General features: G+C 47.0%; 1 protein-coding gene across 1 annotated transcript; it reads left to right on the top strand.

Annotated features, from left to right (window-relative positions):
* Nucleotides 1-1384: 1384 nt before the first annotated feature.
* On the top strand, nucleotides 1385-16476 carry ARSL (arylsulfatase L; the record flags this gene model as incomplete). The annotated part of the gene is made up of 6 exons (XM_074392116.1): nucleotides 1385-1589; nucleotides 6286-6328; nucleotides 7720-7881; nucleotides 10308-10429; nucleotides 12587-12709; nucleotides 16025-16476. Coding segments are annotated over 6 exons (1107 nt in total), but the record flags the coding sequence as incomplete, so codon positions are not given.
* Nucleotides 16477-20218: the final 3742 nt, after the last annotated feature.

Genomic DNA, 20218 nt, shown 5'->3' with positions numbered 1-20218 from the left:
ACTCTGTCACCCAGGCTGGAGTGCAGTGGCGCGATCTCGGCTCACTGCAACCTCCGCCTTCCGGGTTCAAGCGATTCTCCTACCTCAGCCTCCCGAGTAGCTGGGATGACAGGCATGTGCCACCACAACCGGCTAATTTTTGTGTTTTCAGTAGAGACAGGGTTTCGCCATGTTGGCCAGGCTGGTCTCGAGCTCCTGGGTTCAAGTGATCCTCCCCAGGTTCTGGGATTACACGCGTGAGGCACCGTGCCTGGCCTTTTTACTTCTTTTTGTTGTTAGCTTACTTAAATTTTTTTTTTCTTTTTTCTTTTTATCTTATCTTTATTATTTTTTATTCACTTCATTTACCACTGAACAGATAGCTTCTTTTAAAAAAATGTTTTTTGAGACAGAGTCTTGCTCTGTCGCTCAGGCTGGAGCAAAACTGCAGCTTCAACCTCCCAGGCTCAAATGATCCTCCCACCTCAGCCTCCCGTGGGAGGCACATACCACCATACCTGGCTAATGGCTTTATTATTTGTAGAGACAGTGTCTTGCTATGATGGCGGGGCTGGTCTGGAAGTCTTGGGCTCAAGCAGTCCTCCTGCCTCAACCTCCCCAAGTGCTAGGATTACAGGCATCAGCCACAATGACCAGCATAATTTTTTCATTTTTGTAGAGACGGCGACTCGCTTTGCTGCCTAGGCTGCTCTGAAACTCCTGGCCTCAAGCAATCTTCCTGCCTCGGCCTCCCAAAGCGCTGGGATTACAAGCATGAGCCACCATGCCAGTCTGGATATGATCATATTATAGCAAGCACCCTGTGTACAACAGCATAGGCAATCATTCAAAAACCTAAGGAGAGGGCCGGGCGCGGTGGCTCACGCCTGTCATCCCAGCACTTTGGGAGGCCGAGGCGGGTGGATCACGAGGTCGAGAGATCGAGACCATCCTGGTCAACATGGTGAAACCCCGTCTCTACTAAAAATACAAAAAATTAGCTGGGCATGGTGGCGCGTGCCTGTCATCCCAGCTACTCGGGAGGCTGAGGCAGGAGAATTGCCTGAACCCAGGAGGCGGAGGTTTCGGTGAGCCAGGATCGCGCCATTGCACTCCAGTCTGGGTAACAAGAGCGAAACTCCGTCTCAAAAAAAACAAAAAACAAAAAACAAAAAACAAAAACAAAAACAAACAAACAAACAAACAAAAAAAAACCCTAAGGAGAGTCGCAGAGCTTGGTGGCTCACGCCTGTAATCCAGAACCTCAGGAGACCAAGGCTGGCAGATCACTTGGGCTCAGGACTTCGAGACAACATGGGGAAACTCCGTCTCTACAAAAAAGAAAAAAGAAAAAAAAACCTAAGGCGACTCACCACTGGTTTGGTGGATGTAGGCGTGGCTTTGAGATCCCCCATGCTGGGATGTCGGAGGAGCCTGTGCTCCCGCTGTCGGCCCTAACTCTGATCTCCTTCTGACTCGGGAAAAGCAGACAGAGCCAATCATTCCCAGCCCAAAGCCTGTGCCAGCTCTCCGCCTTCACGAGCTTGCTTCCTTTGGGAGAAGCCTTCCCGTTCGTGCTCGGGGATTCAGGAGGGAAGCCAGGAGCAGAGGTGAGCCCTGTGATGTTCATTTGTGCTGGAATTAGACTCTGTGCCCAGGCGTGAAGGTATTGTGGTGAACAGAGAGTTTCACATTCCCTTTTTCTGTCTCGGAATATTGCCCAGTTTGTTTTTATAAAGCAGAAAAGTGCCTGTGACTTACAGGCCTAGGAATGTAGCTCTTTGCTGGGGAAGGGGGATCTGTTTTCTAATCTGCACGAGAGGCTGTGGGCCCCGCACTCTGGGTCACCTCAGTGTGACAGTTTCCAAAATTAAACTCATTCAAGGCTTTTATCAGCATGTCTTTATTCGTCTTTTTCCTCCAAGAAAAAAATTCATCTTTTTACTTATAAATACATATCATTGTGGGGGAAAGAAAAATTAGGCCGGCTCGGTGGCTCACTGTAAACCCAGCACTTTGGGAGGTCGAGGCGGGTGGATCGCTGGAGCCCAGGAGTTTGAGACCAGCCTGAGCAAGAGACGGAACCCCACCTCTACTTAATGAAAAACAAAAATACCAACCAAACAAAAAACAATAGCCAGGCATAGTGACGTGTGCCTGTAGTTTCAGCTACCTGGGAGTCTGAAGTGGGAGGATCGCTTGAGCCCGTGAATTTGAGGGGGCAGTGAGCTCTGGTTGCACCACTGCTCTTCAGCCTGGGTGACACAGCAAGACCTTATCTCAGAAAAAAAAAAAAAGAAAGAAAGAAAGAAAAAGTAGAAAAAGAACACGTTTCCTAAATCTCCACACCCAGAGATGCAGAGAGAAACCGTTGCTGGGCAGGATCGCTGCCAACCAACTTCGCCTGTTTTGTGGTGGTTTGGGGTTTCCTCATCACATCTATTTGTACAGTGTTTTCCTTTCATTGATTGTTTTCTGAGCATCGGCAGTGTGTCACTGTAGGCCAGAAAGCAAAGCTGCGTGCATTCAAATGCTCACTTCGGCTTTCTCTCCAGGTGCAATGTTACATCAATCTCTTTCCCGGTGAAGATGCTATCGGGTTGGTACAAAAGTAATTCCGTCTTTTGCTATTACTTTTATAATATTAGAATTGTGTACACCTGCTAGGGTAAAACAAATGAACAGACAAAACACCTCAGCGGCAGAGCACGGGTGATATCTTCCGTCTTTTTGTCTTCAACAGACAGAAAATTATTGGAAATGTCGCAATTCAGTGTTATTTCCTCCTGTCTTTTTTAAAAAAAATTTAATCTTTATTTTAAATTGAGGTGAGGTCTCGATATGTTGCCCGGCAGGTCTCAAAGTCCTGGGCTCAAGTGACCCGCCTCCTTCAGCCTCCCAGAGTGCTGGGGTGACAGGCGAGAGCCTCTGGGCCCAGCCTCCTCTTGCTTTATTTAATCAGTTTAACTAATTTATTCTTACTTTAGAATGTTTGCTGTTGGCATAGAGAGAGAAATACTGCTTTTTCTATGTTGGTTTTGTATCTTTCAACTTTACTGAAAGTGTTGATCTGTTCCAGTAGCATTTTTGTTTTCTGGAGTCTCTAGAGTTTTTTTTTTCTAAATATAAGATCGTATCGCCTACAAAGATAACTTGACTTCTTCCTTTGCCATTTAGAGTCTTTCATATCTTTCTGTGACCTGACGACTCTGGCTAGGACTTCTAGTGCTCTGTTGGATAAAAGTGGGGAAACCGGTCATCCTTGGCTTGTTTCAGATCTTAGAGGAAAGGCTTTGAGATTTCCTTGTTCAGTATGATACTGGCTGTGGGTTTGTCGTATGTGGCTTTTGTTGTGTTGGGGTATGTTCCTTGTATACCCAGGTTCTTGAGAGTTTTTATCAGGAAAGGGACGTTGGTTTTTATTCAGTGCTTTTTGGTATCTAGCTTATTTGTATTTCTAGAAATATTTCTCTTTGTATTCCTTCTATTTGAGCTGTCAATGATTACGATCTGGAAGGTTTTCTTCTCTTTCTTGCTCTCTTTCCATGTTTCTTGTCATCTTTCTGTCTGTCTCTGCCTTTGTCTTTCTCTCTGTTTCTTTCTTTTTCTGCCTTTTTCTCTGTCTCTTCGTTTTGCTTTCATTAAAGTTATATGTGGACTAAATCAATACATGCTCATTATGTTTTTTAGCACAATATCTGTTTTAGATCATCGCAAGAATGCATTTTCCTTGAAGCTCATTTGACATCTGAAGACACCAAATCTCTCTTCGCAGCCCACCGCAAATAAATCTCGGGACAGTTTACTTGATCTTTGTTTTTCCCGTTTGCATAGCGTTTGTGGCTTTGTCTTCTTTTATCATGACCTGTGATCGGCATTTTTCACTTTGTTATTAAAGCCGTGAACCCAAAAATATCCGAGACAGCTCCAGGTTAATTTAGAAAGTTGATTTTTGTCAAGGTTGAGGATGCTTCCGTGATGCAGCCACAGGAGGTCCTGACGACTTGCACCCAAGGGAGTCGGGACAAAACCCGGGTTTATACATTTTAGGAAGATAATGAGACATCAATCAAAATATGTCAGAAGTACATTGGTTCGGTCTAGAAAAGCGGGATAACTCGAAGCAAAAGCCGGAAGCCTCTAAGCCGGGAGGGGGCTTCCAGGTCACAGGCGAGAGAGGAACACTTGCATTCTTTTGAGTTTCTGATGAGCCTTTCTAAAGGAGGCGGTCAGATTTGCATCTATCTCAGTGGGCTGAGGGCTGACTTTGAATAAAAGGGAGGCAGGTCGGCCCTGAGCAGTTCCCACCTTGACTTGTCCCTTTAGCTTAGTGATCTGGGGACCCCAAGATTTATTTTCCTTTCACAAAGCTCATTGTCTTTCTCAGAAGACTGGTTTTGCCCCTGAATTCTGCTAGGAGTAAACGGAAATCTCTCAACCAATCGCTTCTCTCCCGGTCACACCCTGGGGCTCTGCAGCCCTGCGGACCTTACCCACCCCTCCTCTCTGCCCTCCCTGCACCCACACTGGCTGTGTCTGTCCTTGGTCACCTGGACAGCCACCACGGCCACTTCTGTGCGCTCAGTGCCTGCTGGCTGCTGGGCCGTTCTAAAAAGGTGGCCAGGTCGCTTCCAGGGTTACTCCGAGGCAGAAACCCACCACATCAGCATGCTCCTGTCTCTTTGTCTTCTACGCAGTCCCTCGTCCTGTTGATGAAAAGAAGTGAACTCCGTAGACTATTTGAAGAGATTTATTCTGAGCCAAATACAAGTGACCATGGCCCATGTCACAGCCCTCAGGAGGTCCTGAGAACATGTGCCCAAGGTGGACAGGGTGCAGCTTGGTTTTATACATTTTAGGGAGGCATGAGACATCAATAGAGTACATTTAAGAAATACACTGGTTTGGTCCAGAAAGGCGGGACGACTCAAAGCCAGGGCACTTCCAGCTTACACGGAGATTTCAACACTTCCTGGTTGACAATTGGCTGAGTTCATCTAAAGACCTGGGATCCATAGAAAAGAAATGTTCAGGTTAAAATAAAGAGTGGGGACGCCAAGCTTCTTTTGAAGTCTTATAGGCTGTCCTTAGAACAATAGATGACAAGTGTTTCCTATTCAGACCCTTTAAAAGGTGCCAGACTCTCAGGTAATCTCTTCAGGATTAGGAAGGAAAAGATCTAGCTGTGTGAATAGAGATTCTCTAAAGATGCAAATTTCCCCCCACCCCCCAAGGAGGGCTTTGCAGGGCCATTTCAAAATATGGCCAAAAAAAACATATTTTGGGGTATGTTTCGACTTCCTTATTTGTCCCATGTTACGCCAGAGTCAGATTGGAAAGTAAGTCACGATATACAGGGTTAAATGAAATCCATCTGATGAGAATTTATGGTGTGTAGGGCGTAAGTCTCCAGACCCCTTACATAGGAACTTGGGCAAGATACAAAAAAAAAAAATCAGAGCTTTGTCCTCAGTCCATGCACGGACACAGTGTGGTCAGACCACTGCAGTGCCCTGAAGGTGGCCTCTTGCTGCTTGGAACTCTTAATCGTTCATCATCCATCCCATCCCTTTCCTGCTCTGCACTCTGGGCTCTCCCTCCCTTCTTGGAGAGACTGAGGGGCCGCCCCTCTGTGCTTTGGGAGTCGCCTGTTTCCCTCTGTGGACTGAAGGTTTCCACCCTTCCAAAGACCGTGAATGCGTGTCTCCTTCATGCAACACTCAGCGCCCAGGCCTCGTTCCTTCAGACTGACACCCCCGACTCTATTCTCAGATCGTTGTATTGCTGATCTGCATTCGCTCTACTCAGGTTCTCTCGTGTATCATCCAAGCTTCGATCTTTCCCCGCTTCCCACTTCCAAATCAGGACTCCATTTGCGTTTCTGGACATTAGAAATCAGCCCTGCCCCGGGCTCAGGAATCAAAAGACAAAAGAATGTGCTTCTGGACACTGGGATTCTCTCCTCACTTTGCAGTCCTCTGCCCTGACAATGCCACTCACGGGCGATGAAAGCTGGTAAAGGGATGCAGACCTGGACACCACACCCTCTTCCTCTTTCTCTGAAGACTCCATCTGGCTGTTCATTGAAACATGGTTTACATTCTTAACACGGTGTTAAACATTTTTGAAGCTTTTCACTAGGGAAGAGCATTCCTTTACGAGATTTTGGTCATTGTTTTAAGATATTTTTGCTATTGATTTCATGAGCGGGAATCAAAGTTCCCCGTTCTAATCATGTACTGTGTCTCTTATAATCAGTTCAATTTCTGCTGTCAGTGTGATTGTGGACATCTTTATGTCTTACAGGAAGTAGAGACAGAGACAACATGTCACATCTGCAGCGTTCTTGGTAAGATAGAATTATATTTCTTTCTTTCTTTCTCCGGGCTTACTCAATCCTCGCACCTTGGCCTCCCAAAATGATGGGATAACAGGCGTGCGCCACCACACCTGACTGCTTCTGCGTCTCTTGATGGTGCTTTCTCAGAAAGCACTGATAGTGATTGATCCTGCATCTGGAGAATGAAGCATGAGACTCGTGATTAACAGATGTGCTCCATGCTTCCTTGACTTGGCGTTGTCCCAGGCAGCCTCAGAAGGAATTTTATTTCATTCTTTGCAAGTCAGGTGGGCATCAACCTCTACCGTGTGCCAGGTGTCTGGTTTTCCCTACTGCAAACCTTCTTGGAGATTCCGATCATATCTTTACTGCGTGGCACTGGGGACTGGAACACGATGGCCCTGCTGTCCCTGTGCATGCCCAGGATGGCCTCGAGGAGAGAGGTAGCAATGATGGTGTCAGGCTGTATGTCACCAACCCCTGTGCCAAGGCTGCCTCATGGTCGCAACCACCGGGGCTTTCTCCTGCAGGCTGGGACCTGTGTCACCTCCAAACCCACTTGTCATCAGGTACCAGTGGGCCAAAAAAGTTAGTCCTGGGTATTTTCATCTGTGTGCCAGAACGAACAGAGGGTTTACATAGACTCAGAGGCAGCAGCTCACTGTGGCCTCACCTTGCCCCAAGCTATGCCTCTTCCTTGCTCTGCTGGTTAGTCCAACCCCTAACCCCAGCCCCCCGTCCGTAAATTCAACACAGTTTGCTTAAGGAAGAATGATGAAGGAGAAGAGGCAATGGAGAAGGGGCAATAGCTGTTCTGGGGACTCGATCCATCCAGGAAACCATGGCTAGGCAGGTTTTCTCTGTGTTTTTGCTTTTTATTGTTGCTGTTGTTGTTTTGAGACAGCCTTGCTCTGTTGCCGGGCAGTGGCGCGATCTCAGCTCGCTGCAGCCTCACCCTCCCAGGCTCAAGCCTTCCCAGTAGTTGGGACTACAGACACGTGCCACCATGCCCAGCTAATCTGGGATGAGTTTTCACCACGTGGTGCAGGCTGGTCTTCAACTCTTGAGCTAAAGCAATCCACCAGCTACGGCCTCAGAAAGTACTGAGATTACGGCATGAGCCACTGCACTCCACCAAGGCTTCCTGTTAATCAGGAGTTTAATCACTTAACAACAGACTTTAGAGCTTCCAAAAGAAAACACTTACAGGCCAAATAAAACCATCAACAGTATCAGTTAACTGTAACCAGAGAAAAACAATCAAATGCCTAAGAGATTTCCTGAAAGCTGGTCTGAACTGTGATGATAATATCTATACCCCTTAAAATAGTGAGGCCAACTCCCCTCTCACACAAGTTCTGCAAGCGAGGTGGACAGGCGCGTGACGCAGTCTCTGACAGCTTGTGCTTCAGGGGCTGGCTAGCCGGGATGCTCGGCGTGCTGCTAAGTTTGGCGCCTTCAGCTTCCAGCGACGTTTCCGCCTCCCGGCCGAACATTCTTCTTCTGATGGCCGACGACCTTGGCATCGGGGACATCGGCTGCTATGGCAACAACACCATGAGGCAAGTGACAGAGAAAGACTTCCCTGGTGCCCCCAAGGCAGACACCAGAAGAAATAGAGGCCCCCGAAGATACGCACAGCCCGTGATCCTGGCAGCTCATGCTGCAGCACTTCCGTGTTTTCGCTCCAGTGCTGCTTTCGTCCCTTGCCAGCACTAACCCCACTTCAATCCATCCTACACACGACTGCTCATTTCATTTTTATTATTATTTTTTTTTTTCTGAGACACAGTCTTGCTCTGTGGTCCAGCCTGGATTGCTCTGGTACAATTAGAGCTCACTGCAGCATCAACCTCCGGGGTTCCAGTGATCCTCCTGCCCCAGCCTCCCGAGTATCTGGGACTGCGGGTGTCCACCATCATGCCTGGGTCATTTTTAAATTTCTTGTAAAGGCGGGGTTTTGCTATGTTGCCCAGCCTGCTCTGGAACTTCTGGGCTCAAGTGATCCACACGCCTCAGCCTCCCAAAGTGCTGGTATCGCAGGTGCGAGCCACCATACCCAGCCTCTTTTTTTTTGAGACAGAGTCTCACTCTTGCCCAGGCTGGAGTGCAGTGATGTGATCTTGGCTCACTGCAACCTCCACCTCCCGGATTCCAGAGATTCTCCTGCCTCAGCCTCCGAGTAGCTGGGATTACAGTTTCCCACCACTATACCTGGTTAATTTTTATATTTTTGGTAGAGACAGGGTTTCACCATGTTGGCCAGGCTGATCTCGAACTCCTGGCCTCAAGTGATCCACCTGCTTCAGCCTCCCAAAGTGCTGGGATTACAGGTGTGAGCTACTGTACCCGGCCTAATTTCATTTTTTAAATATGATTTTTATCCACCCAGTACATGATGAACAATGCTTTAGAAATCTCTGCTGTCAATCAGGCATGGTGTCTCATGCCTGTAATCTCAGTCCTTTGGGAGGCTGGGGCAGGAGGATCACTTAAGTCCAGGAGTTCAAGACCAGCCTGGGCAACATAGTGAAATCCTGACTCTACAAAATAGAAACATTAATTTTTAAATTCAAAACAACTTAGCCAGGCATGGATGCATACACCTGTAATCCTAGCTATTCAAAAGGTTGAGGTGCGGGAGGATTGCTTGAGCCCAGGAGTTTGAGGTTGCAGTGAGCTGTGATCAGGCCACTGCGCTCTGGACAACAGAATGAGACCCTGTTTCAAAAAGCAAACAGGCCGGGCATGGTGGCTCCCACCTGTAATCCCAGAACTTTGGGAGGCCAAGGCAGGCGGATCACTCGGAGGTCAGGAGTTGGAGACTAGCCTGGCCAACAGAGTGAAACCCTGTCTCTCCTAAAAATACAAAAATTAGCTGGATGTGATGAGGGCACCTGTAATCCCAGCTACTTGGGAGGCTGAGGCAGGAGACTCTCTTGAACCTGGGATGTGGAGGTTGCAGTGAGCCTCAGATAGCACTACTGCACTCCAGCCTGGGTGACAGAGTAAGACTCAGTCGCAAAATACAAACAAACAAACAAACAGAAGAAATCAGTGCCATTGCCTGTAAGCAGAACACCAGTATGGATCTCCATCTCACTCCTAAACTATCCATCTAGCCAAGCGCAGCACTCGTGCGGGATTTCAGTGCTCCCCTGCTGAAAAGCTCTGCTTCAGGCAGACAAGTCCACACCCTCCTAATGCCAAAATATGGCGTGCCCATCTGTCATGAGCTAGAGCTAGTCCATCCTCCTGTCCGAATCCCAGCCTTCCACCCTCATGTAGCACCTACAGTCTGTTGGTATCCATGAAGTCAAGCCTTCCCATGAACACTGTGAGGCCCGCAGAAGGTGCCTGGGCTCTCCGTTCTGCATTTCCTGAGGTTGTTCTCTCAGTACCAATAGCGCCTCGTGGAAACCTAGTCACTCCATTTATTCATTCATTTATTTATTTTAGAGACAGGGCTTTATCTGTCACCCAGGCTGAAGTACAGTGTTGTAATCACAGCTCACTGCAGCCTTGAACTCCTGAGGTCAAGCGATCCTCCTTCCTCAGCCTCCTGAGTAGTTGGTTCTACAGACCTGCACCGCTATGCCTTAATGTTTCTATTTTTGTAAGTTTTGTGTGTGTGTGTGTGTGTGTGTGTGTGTGTGTGTGTGTGTGTGTGTGTGTTTGTAGAGACAGGGTCTTGCCATGTGGGCCAGTCTGGTCTTGAACCCTTGGCCCCAAACAGTCCTCCCATCTTGGCCTTCCAAAGGGCTGGGATTGCAGGCATGAGCCACCATGCCCAGGCTCTCCTATTTAAATGAGTTGTTGTTTCTCTGAAGGTTCAGAAGACATTAGAAATCCTTGACATTGTCTTCGGGTCATTCCTAAGAACATTTTGAAGCACTCAGCATGATCAGCTATGAAGTACCGTGTAGCTATGCGTAGGAAAAACCTGTCTAATTTTAACAAGTAAAGGTGTTACTTTGTCCCTCCATAGGACTCCAAATATTGACCACCTTGCAGAGTTCGGCGTGAAGCTGACCCAGCACGTGTCTGCCGCGTCTTTGTGTACCCCAAGCAGAGCAGCCTTCCTCACGGGCAGGTACCCTATTCGATCAGGTTAGTCTCTCTTTACAGCTGCACTAGGGTCCAGCCTGGTGCATTAATCACAGCTTTTAGCTTTTAAATTCAGATTTTTAATAGATTTTTTTGAGAGATAAGAGGGCTGTCTCCATCTTGCCCATTGTGGTCTTGAAGTGCCGGGCTCAAAAGATCCTCCCTTCTTGACCTCCCAGAGTGCTGGGATTACTGGTGTGAGCCACCGTGCCCAGGCAGGTTTATATTCTGATGCTTTGACATCTCAGGGCTTTGCTGACCTTGGCAGGACTGGCCCTCCCAATGCCAGCCAATTCTTAGAGATAACAAACATGTCACCTGGGAGTGTAACTTTCATAGATAAACCAATCAGTCCAGAGCCCACACCCCCAACCATCACCTTTATGAGATTTTCATATGTGGGGCCACTCTCTCTTTGCCCTAATGCCCCCAGAATCGATTAGCAGCTTTCTAGGGACAGTCCCTGCAGACCACAGCCCATGGAAATTGTACAAACTGGCCAGTCTTAAACCAGCTTACCCTACCTTGCCCATTAGTTCCCAAAATAGAAAAAAATAAATAGATAAGAAAGGGTTTTTTCATGCTTTCCTCTCACTCCCTCTGCCTCCTGACCAACCCTGGAGCTTCCCCATATAATCACATAGCATGGCTCACCGCAGCCTCCTGTTGAGCTGTGAGTAATAAACTATCAGGAACTGTGAGTAATGAACTATCTCTCCAACGACAGTCATCTCCTGATCTGTTGGCCTTGTCATAGCTGAATAAGGATAAAACCTTAATAATAATAATAATGCATAACACCTACATTTTAAAGCACTTGGGTAGAGGCTGGTCACAATGGCTCATGCCTATAATCCCAGCACTTTGGGAGGCTGAGGCAGGTAGATCACTTGAGGTTAGGAGTTTGAGATCAGCCTGGCCAACATGGGGAAACCCCATCTCTACTAAAAATATAAAAATTAGCTGGGCGTGATGATGAGTGCCTGTAATCCCAGCTACCTGGGAGGCTGAGGCAGGATGATGGCTTGAATATGGGAAGCAGAGGTTGCAGTGAGCTGAGATCACACCACTGCACTTCCGCCTGGGTGACAGAGCAAGATTCCCTCTCAAAACAAACAGATAAAAAACAAACCAACCAACCCTTGGGTAGAGATTTGGAATGTTTGGAGAGGAGACTAAATTTTACCAGTGGCTACCAACCTTGTCAGTACATTAGAATCATCCAGAGGGTCTTCCCACCATCCCAAAGCCCAAGTTCTAACCAAGACCAATAAAATTAGCACCCTTGGGGTGATAACGAGGCATCAGAATATTTTGAAGCTCCCCACACGATTCCAATGGGCAGACAAGTTTGAGAACCTCTGGATTATATCAAGGGTTTGATGAAGTTATAAAATCATTTTTAGGTCAGGTACAATGGCTCATGTCTGTAATCCCAACATTTTAGGAGGCTGAGGTGGGAGGATTTACTTGAGTCTAAGAGTTCAAGACCAGCCTGGGCAATATAGTGAGACCGCGTCTCTACCAAAAATTTAAAAATATTAGCTGGGCACACTGGTGTGCACCTATAGTCCCAGCTACTTGGGAGGCTGAGGTGGGAGGATCGCTTGAGCCCCAGAGTTCAAGGCTGCAGTGAGCTATAATCATGCCACTGCCACTCAAGCCTGGGTGAGAGTGAGACCCCATCTCTGCAAAAAATTTAAAAATTAGCCAGGTGTGGTGGTGCACACCTATAGTTTCAGCTACTCAGGTAGCTGAGGCAGGAGGCTTGTTTGAGCCCAGGTGGTCGAGGCTGCAGCGAGCATTGATTACACCCCTGCATTCCAGCCTGGATGGCAGAACAAGACCCCATCCCTAGGTAAACTAATTAACAAGCAAAAAATAATTTTTAATTTTTATTTATTTTTCACTGAATTACATTCCTTATAACCTACATGTAAGAGGAAAATCCATCGTCTCAGTAATGTTTTCAATAAATTAATCGTTGACTTTGCTGCCCAAACTGGAATTCCCAAGGCAAAGCCATGTCGGAAGTCCATTTTCAATTCCATTTTAAGTAAGAGAGATTTTTACCAAGCATTCTATTTTTAAATAAATAACAAATAACAAACAGAAAACAAATGTGTAACGGTAATTCTTTTTCCTAATGATTGCCCAAAGGGATGGTTTCCAGCACTGGCCACCGTGTTCTTCAGTGGACCGGAGTACCTGGAGGTCTTCCAACAAATGAGACGACTTTTGCAAAAATATTGAAAGAGAAAGGCTATGCTACTGGACTCATAGGTATGTATGTTTTTAAAAGTGGTAAGCACGTGACCTTTATATGGAAAGGACATTCAGCTAAAAACTTTGGAAAGGAAAATGGATGCGGGGCTGTGGGATTTTCCACTAGACAGAAAGCTGCGTATATCTAGGAACAATGTTACATTCCAGGTGGTTTGCTGCAAAATAGGTACTCCAGAAATATCAGATCAGGCAAGGTGGCTCATGCCTGTAACCCCAGCACCTTGAACGCCGAGGTGGATGGACTGCTTGAGCCCATGAGTTTGAAACCAGCCTGGGCAACATAGCAAGGCCCCACTTCTACCAAAATAATAATAATAAGAAGAAGAAATTTAAAAATAAATCAAATGTGCTCATGCCTATGGCATATGTTCCGAGCTCCACTGCACAACACGTGGCCACTTTGTTCTGTGGGATCCTCTCCCACCCTTCACGTGGAATTTTTGTCTTAGACATTAATGTCTCAGACTGAACACCTTCAGCTCTGTTACGGTTGGTTTATGAATCAACTTGGCTAGTTTAGTGCTGCAATCTAAATGTTTTGTCCCCTCTGCAAATTCCTATGTTGAAACTCTTACCCACCCCCCCAGGTGATATTGTTAGGAGGTGAAGCCTTTGGGAGGTGATGAGGTTTCCAAAGTGGAGCCTCAAATGTGGGACTAGTGCCCTTACCAAAAGAACCCCAGTCAGGCACGGTGGCTCACGCCTGTCATCCCAGCACTTTGGGAAACCGAAGTGGGTGAATTGCTTGAGGCCAGGGGTTTGAGACCAGCCTTGGCAGCATGGCGAAACCCTGACTCTACAAAAAAAAAAAAGGAAAAAAAAGAAAACAAAGAAAGAAAAGAAATATAAACTTAATGAAATATTTGGCATTTCATACAATGTTCTGGTAGACCATGATAAAAAAAATAAGAAACAATATATTATTTTATCAAAAATGTGTGTTAATGCTGCCTATTCTTCCCTTCGGTGTGTATGAAAATGTCTTTACAAGATTTAGTACTCCCTGTCGGCTTCCGTAACTAACATGTTTATTTTTCTACAAGTTAACAAAGCATGTCATGTATTGGATGCAAAATAAAATTAATGGCAATAGTTCCTTGAAAGGAGCCCAAGTTACCATTATCGTTATTGTGTTATAGTAACGATTTTTATTAATAGTTCCATTTATTGATAACAAACACTATGACTAGTGGATACAATGAATATAAAATCCAATAGATTATATATTTCTAAAAGTTAAAAATCATAAAATGTTTTTTGTTTAGTTTTTTACCAAAAAAAAAAAAAAAATTCTGGGGAGATTCAGTCATCAGTGTCAAACGAAGGTGCATTTTTTCCAATAGACTTTTTTTTTTTTTTTTTGAGGCAGGATCTCGTTCTGTGACTCAGGCTGGAGGGCAACGGTACAGTCACAGCTCACCGCAGTCTCGACCTCACAGGCTGGCACCAGCATGCCCGGTTAATTTTTTCTACTTTTTTTTTTTTTTTTTTTTTTGTAGAGACAAGGTCTTCCCATGCTACCCAGGCTGGTCTCAAACTCTTGGGCTCAAGCAGTCTTCCCGCTTTAGCCTCCCAAAGTGCTGGGATTACAGTTGTAAGCCACCATGCCTGGCCAACTATAATTTTTCTAAGACAGAAGAATCTATCCTTATGGGTTATTCATTGGGAAAACATGAGGTTTTCCAGATGGCAGACAGAATTGGGGTGGTAAGAAGACACACATCTCTCTTCATCAGCACCGTAGTAGTGACCGCATAGAAGCAAAGGCTACATTCCTTTGACTGACTTTGAAAGGTATGCATTGCGAAACCCACCATTCACTTCAAGCGTGGCCGCTGTCATAGTGGCTTATCAAAGAGAGAATAATTCCGAAGTCTCGAAGTCTTTGGCCCATGCTGATGGCATCCCGTGGTGCAAGGTACAGTAGACTAAGTCATGGTCCCCAGAGATGTCAGCCCCTAACCTCTGAATCTAGCAAATATTAGCTTATATGCAAAGAAGGCTCTTTGTAAATGTGATTAAGTTAACAATCTTCAGGTGAGAAGATGACCCTGAATTATACAGCTGGGCCCACTGTGCAAGGACAAGGCTTCGTTTAGGATGAAGGTGGAGGAAGATTGGGCCACAGAGAGGAGAGAGCAGTTGTAATTGGAGTGATGTGGCCATAAGCCAAGGGATGCCTGGAGCCCCCAGGAGCTGGGAGAGGCAGGAAGGATCCTCCCCTAGAGCCTCTGGAGAGAGTATGTATATGTCTGTGTTCTAACATCTTCTTGTTAGAGGACACAAATTCTATCAGATTAGGCCCTGTATTAGTCTGCTCTCAGGCTGCTGATAAAGACGTACCCGAGACTGGGTAATTATAAAGAAAAGAGGTTTAATGGACTCACAGTTTCACACGGCTGGGGAAGGCCTCACAATCACGGTGGAAGGCCAAGGAGAAGCAAAGTCGTGTCTCACACGGCAGCGGGCAAGAGAGCACGTGCAGGGGAAGTCCCATTCATACAACCGTCAGGTCTCGTGAGACTGATTCACTACCATGACAACAGCATGAGGGCAACCGCGCCCATGACTCAATTCTCTCCACCTGGCCCTGCCCTTCACACCTGAGGATTATTACAATTCCAGGTGAGATGTGGGTGGGGACACAGCCACACTGTATCAGGGCCCAAACGAATGACATCATTTTACCTTGATTATCTCTTTGAACACCCTGTCTCCAAATACAGTCACGTTCTGAGGTCCCGGGGGTTAGACCTTCAACCCATGAATTAGAGGCAGGCCAGGATTCAGTTGACGGCAAAGTCACTGCAGACTTAATCAGGTAAAGATGTGGCCTCCTGCGAGGACTGCTGTCTTTATAAGACAGGAGATTAGGTCACAGACACGCACAAGAGGACAATGCCACAGAAACATGGAGGCCCCGAGTGCAGGGATGCCTGGAGCCCTCAGGAGTTGGGAGAGGCTGGAAGGAGCCTCCACTAGAGCCTCCGATTTGAGTCTAGCCCAGAGACACTTTAATCTCGGACTCCTGGTCTCTAGGACTGGGAGAGGATAAATTTCTGTTGTGTTAGGCAACCAGTTTTACAGTAATTTGTTCCACCTGTGACAGGGAACTAAGATTTCGGCTAAAGCTGCCACATGGGGTCCTCATTTCTCCAAAACGATGAGGCCAGATTGTGTTGCCCGCACCTCTCCGCAATCTCCAGGCCCCCCGGTGTCTAACAGAGTATCAAGAATGTGACCAACAGTCAATATCTACATGTCCAGTTATGCTCGGATGCTTGTCACATCAACATCCTTTTTGCCTCTCAGGAAAGTGGCATCTGGGTCTCAACTGTGAGTCGGCCAGCGATCATTGCCACCACCCCCTCCACCACGGCTTTGACTCTTTCTACGGAATGCCTTTCTCCATGATGGGTGACTGTGCCCGCTGGGAACTCTCGGAGAAGCGTGTCAACCTGGAACAAAAACTCCACTTCCTCTTCCAAGTCCTGGCCTTGGCCACCCTCACGCTGGCAGCGGGGAAGCTCACGCGCCTGGTATCCGTCTCGTGGATGCCAGTCATCGGCTCAGCCCTCTTGGCTGTGTTCCTCCTCACAGCCTCCTATTTTGTGGGTGCCCTGATCGTGCATGCCGATTGCTTTCTGATGAGAAACCACACCATCACGGAGCAGCCCATGCGTTTCCAAAGAGTCACGCCCCTTATTCTGCGGGAGGTCGAGTCCTTTCTCAAAGGTCAGCAGAAAAGGGTCAGCTTCCTTTAACCACTCGGCTTTGGCATGAAAACACATCCTAAATAGTTTTCTTCGGTTGAGCTCAGTGGCTCATTCCTGTAATCCCAGCACTTTTGAACGCCAAGGTGGGAGGATCACTTGAGGTCAGCAGCTCAAGACCAGCCTGGCTAACATGGGGAAACCCGGCCCCTACTAAAAATACAAAATTTAGCCCGATGTGGTGGTGAATGCCTGTAATCCCAGCTACTCGGGAGGCTGAGGTGGGAAAATCACTTGAAACTGGGAGGTGAAGGTTGCAGTGAGTTCAGGTCACATCACTGCACTCCAGCCTGGGTGACACAGGGAGACCCTGTATTTAAAAAAAAAAAAAAAAAAAAAAAGAAAGTCTTCTTTGAGTGGGATAGCCATGACCAAAAAACATTGTTTGGTAAAAGTGGGGCATAGATGAGGGGCAGTGGGGCCCTGTGACTTGCCCTGTGTCCATTCAAACACTGTTATGGCTGAGCTGGGTGTAGTGCTGCACACCTGTTATCCCAGCTCTTTGGGAGACTGAGGCAAGAGGATGATTTGGGGCCCGGAGGCTGAGGCTATGTATGAGGCGATGAAGGTAGCCTTGGCAACAGAGCAGGCCTTGTCTCAAAGAGAAGTTGTTACAGGTCAGCTGGAATGTGCTGTCACTCTGGAGTCTTATTCCCTCGGAACACCATGAACACTATTTAAGAAAGGCCGGGCGCGGTGGCTCAAGCCTGTCATCCCAGCACTTTGGGAGGCCGAGGCGGGTGGATCACGAGGTCAAGAGATCGAGACCATCCTGGCCAACATGGTGAAACCCCGTCTCTACTAAAAATACAAAACATTAGCTGGGCGTGGCGGCGCGTGCCTGTAATCCCAGCTACTCAGGAGGCTGAGGCAGGAGAATTGCCTGAACCCAGGAGGCGGAGGTTGCGGTGAGCCGAGATCGCGCCATTGCACTCCAGCCTGGGTAACGAGAGCGAAACTCCGTCTCAAAAAAAAAAAAAAAGAAAAAAGAAAAGAAAAGAAAACTGCATCACCTGAATTAAAAAAACATGCCTATCATCAGAAGTCAGATGTCCTATGGCAGAATTCAGCCTGCAGTCAATTCTATGGCAAGGAAACTTCCTATGTCAGACCAGGAGGTACAGGATGAAGAGAGGTCTTAACACTACACAGAGTTATTTTGATGCTCCCCAAGGGTATTCTAGTAAAGATGGTGTCTGACACCATCAAAAGTCAAACGTCACCTTGCCTGGTGACGATGAGGTGGTCATCATCTCCCACAACATTCTTTTTTCTTTTGAGGCAGAATCGTGCTCTGTTGCCAGGCTGGAGTGCAGTGACACGATCTCGGCTCACTGCAACCTCCACCTCCCAGGTTCAAGTGAGTCTCCTGCCTCAGCCTCCCAAGTAGCTGGGGTTACAGGAAAGTACCACCACACCCGGATAATTTTTGTATTTTTAGTAGACACGGGTTTCCCCCTATTGGACAAGGCTTGTATTGAACTCGTGACAAGCGATCCACCCACCTCGTCTTCCCAAAGTGCTGGGATTACAGGCGTGAGCCACCATGCCTGGCCTCCTACAACATTCTTAGAGCGTTCTTTTATTTTGATGTTTTTGAGACCGAGTCTCAATCTGTTGCCCAGGCTGGAATGCAGTGGTGTGATCTCCGCTCCCTGCAACCTCCACCTCCTGGCTTTAAGTGATTCTTGTGCCTCAGCCTCCCAAGTAGCTGCGACTAAAGGCTTATGTTTGTATTTTTAGAAGAGGTGGGTTTTTGCCACATTGGCAAGGATGGTCTCGAACTCCTGGCCTCAAGAGATCCTCCCACCTTGGCCTCCCAAAATGCTGAGATTACAGGCATGAGCTACCACACGCAGTCTCTTAGAGAGTTTTTCATGGAATTACCTAATGTATGACAGAAAGGGCATCGACAGCTTGCAAATTAAAGCAGGTAAGACTGTTGTGTTCTTTTCGTTTTTTAATGTGACAGGATCTGGCTATGTTGCCCAGGCTGGTCTTGAACTCCTGGGCTCAAGTGATCCTCCTACCTCAGCTTCCCCAGGGGCTAAGATTACAGACATGGGACACCATGCCCAGCCCGATGTGTTCTAACTGAGGCTAACACCTTCACTATCGCTCTTACGCTTTAAGGATTGAGATTAGACCATGAAGACCAGGTGAAAGGAGGAAGACAAAGCATGCTTTCAAGGAGGACAATTTGAACAATATTAATTGGTTTTCAACGATATTGTCTAAAGTGTCTCATTTTTAAGTATCTTTCTTCATAAATATTTTATGTCCTCCTCACTAAGTGATAGCAGTTATAAAGAAAATTGAACAAAATAAAAGTCATGGCAGACAGTAACCTGCTGTTCTTTTAACTTCGCACTGTCTGAAGTATGTAGAGTTAGAACATTGTAATATTCAGGGAAAAAAGATGCATTAGATCAGTTTGGGCTTTTATTTATTGATTTACTATGAGACAGGATTTCATTCCCGTTGTCCAGGCTGGAGTGCAGTGGCACAACCTCAGCTTACTGCAACCTCCTCCTCCAAGGGTCAAGCAATCCTCCCGCCCAGCCTCCCGAGCAGTCAGAAGTACAGGCGCACGTCACCACACCCTGCTAAGTTTTGTATTTTTAGTAGAGATGGGGTCTTGCTATGTTTCCTGTGCTGGTCTCCAACTGCTGGGCTAAAGCAATGCTCCCGCCTCAGCCTCCCAAAATGCTGGAATTGTAGGTGGGAGTCACCACGCCGGGCCCAGCGTGGATCTTTAAAAAGATTTCAGAAGGGAAAAGTCACGATGTTAAAGAGCATTCAACAGGACAGGTGTTGTGGCACACGCCTATGATCTCAGCTGCTCAGGAGGCTGAGGCAGGAGAATTGCATGAACCCGGGAAGTGGAGGTTGCAGTGAGCCACTCTACCCCAGCCTGAGCAACAGAGCCAGAATCTATCTCAAAAAAAAAAAAAAAAAAGAGTCTTAGACCAGGCACGGGCAGACATCATAGCTCATGCCTGTGAACCCAGCACTTTGGAAGGCTGACATAGGCAGGTCACTTGAGCCGAGAAGTTCGAGACCAGTCTAATCAACATAGTGAGACCCTGTCTCTACCAAAATAAATAAATAAATAAATAAAAGCTGGGCCTGTTAGCACATGCCCGTAGCCCCAGCTAGTTGGGAGGCTGAGGTGGGAGGATCACTTGAGCCTGGGAGATTGAGGCTGCAGTGAGCTGAGATTGTGTCACCGCACTGCAGCCTGGGTAACAGAGCATGACCCCGTCTCTAAAAAAAAAGGAAAGATGGTTAAAACAGGCAAATCCTCCTAAAAAAAAAGGAATGTTAAACCGAAGAATATTTTCCAGTTGAAGAAGAGTTTGGAGCATTTCTTTTTAGTGAGCCGAGCTGAGAAGACATGTGAGCAAGGATGTGACAAGCGAGATCCGTGTTTAGTGTTGACAGGACTTCAATATCTGTTGTGTTTCTTTTCAGGAATAAGCGCGGGCCCTTCCTCCTCCTCGTTTCGTTTTTGCACGTGCACATTCCTCTGATCACTACGAAGAACTTCCTCGGGAAGAGCGCCCACGGGCTGTATGGGGATAACGTCGAGGAGATGGACTGGATGGTAGGTAAGTGCCCTTCCAGGGGAGAGGAGCTGCTGCCCATCCAGCAACAGAAGCAGGAAAGGAAACATCGAAAAGGTTAAAGACACAAGAGGCAGAATAACGGTGGCAGTGACATTGGATTTTAA

The sequence above is a fragment of the Saimiri boliviensis genome, chromosome X (assembly GCF_048565385.1).
Source record: "Saimiri boliviensis isolate mSaiBol1 chromosome X, mSaiBol1.pri, whole genome shotgun sequence".
NCBI lineage: Eukaryota > Metazoa > Chordata > Mammalia > Primates > Cebidae > Saimiri > Saimiri boliviensis.
This window is presented reverse-complemented; position numbering and strand designations above follow the sequence as displayed.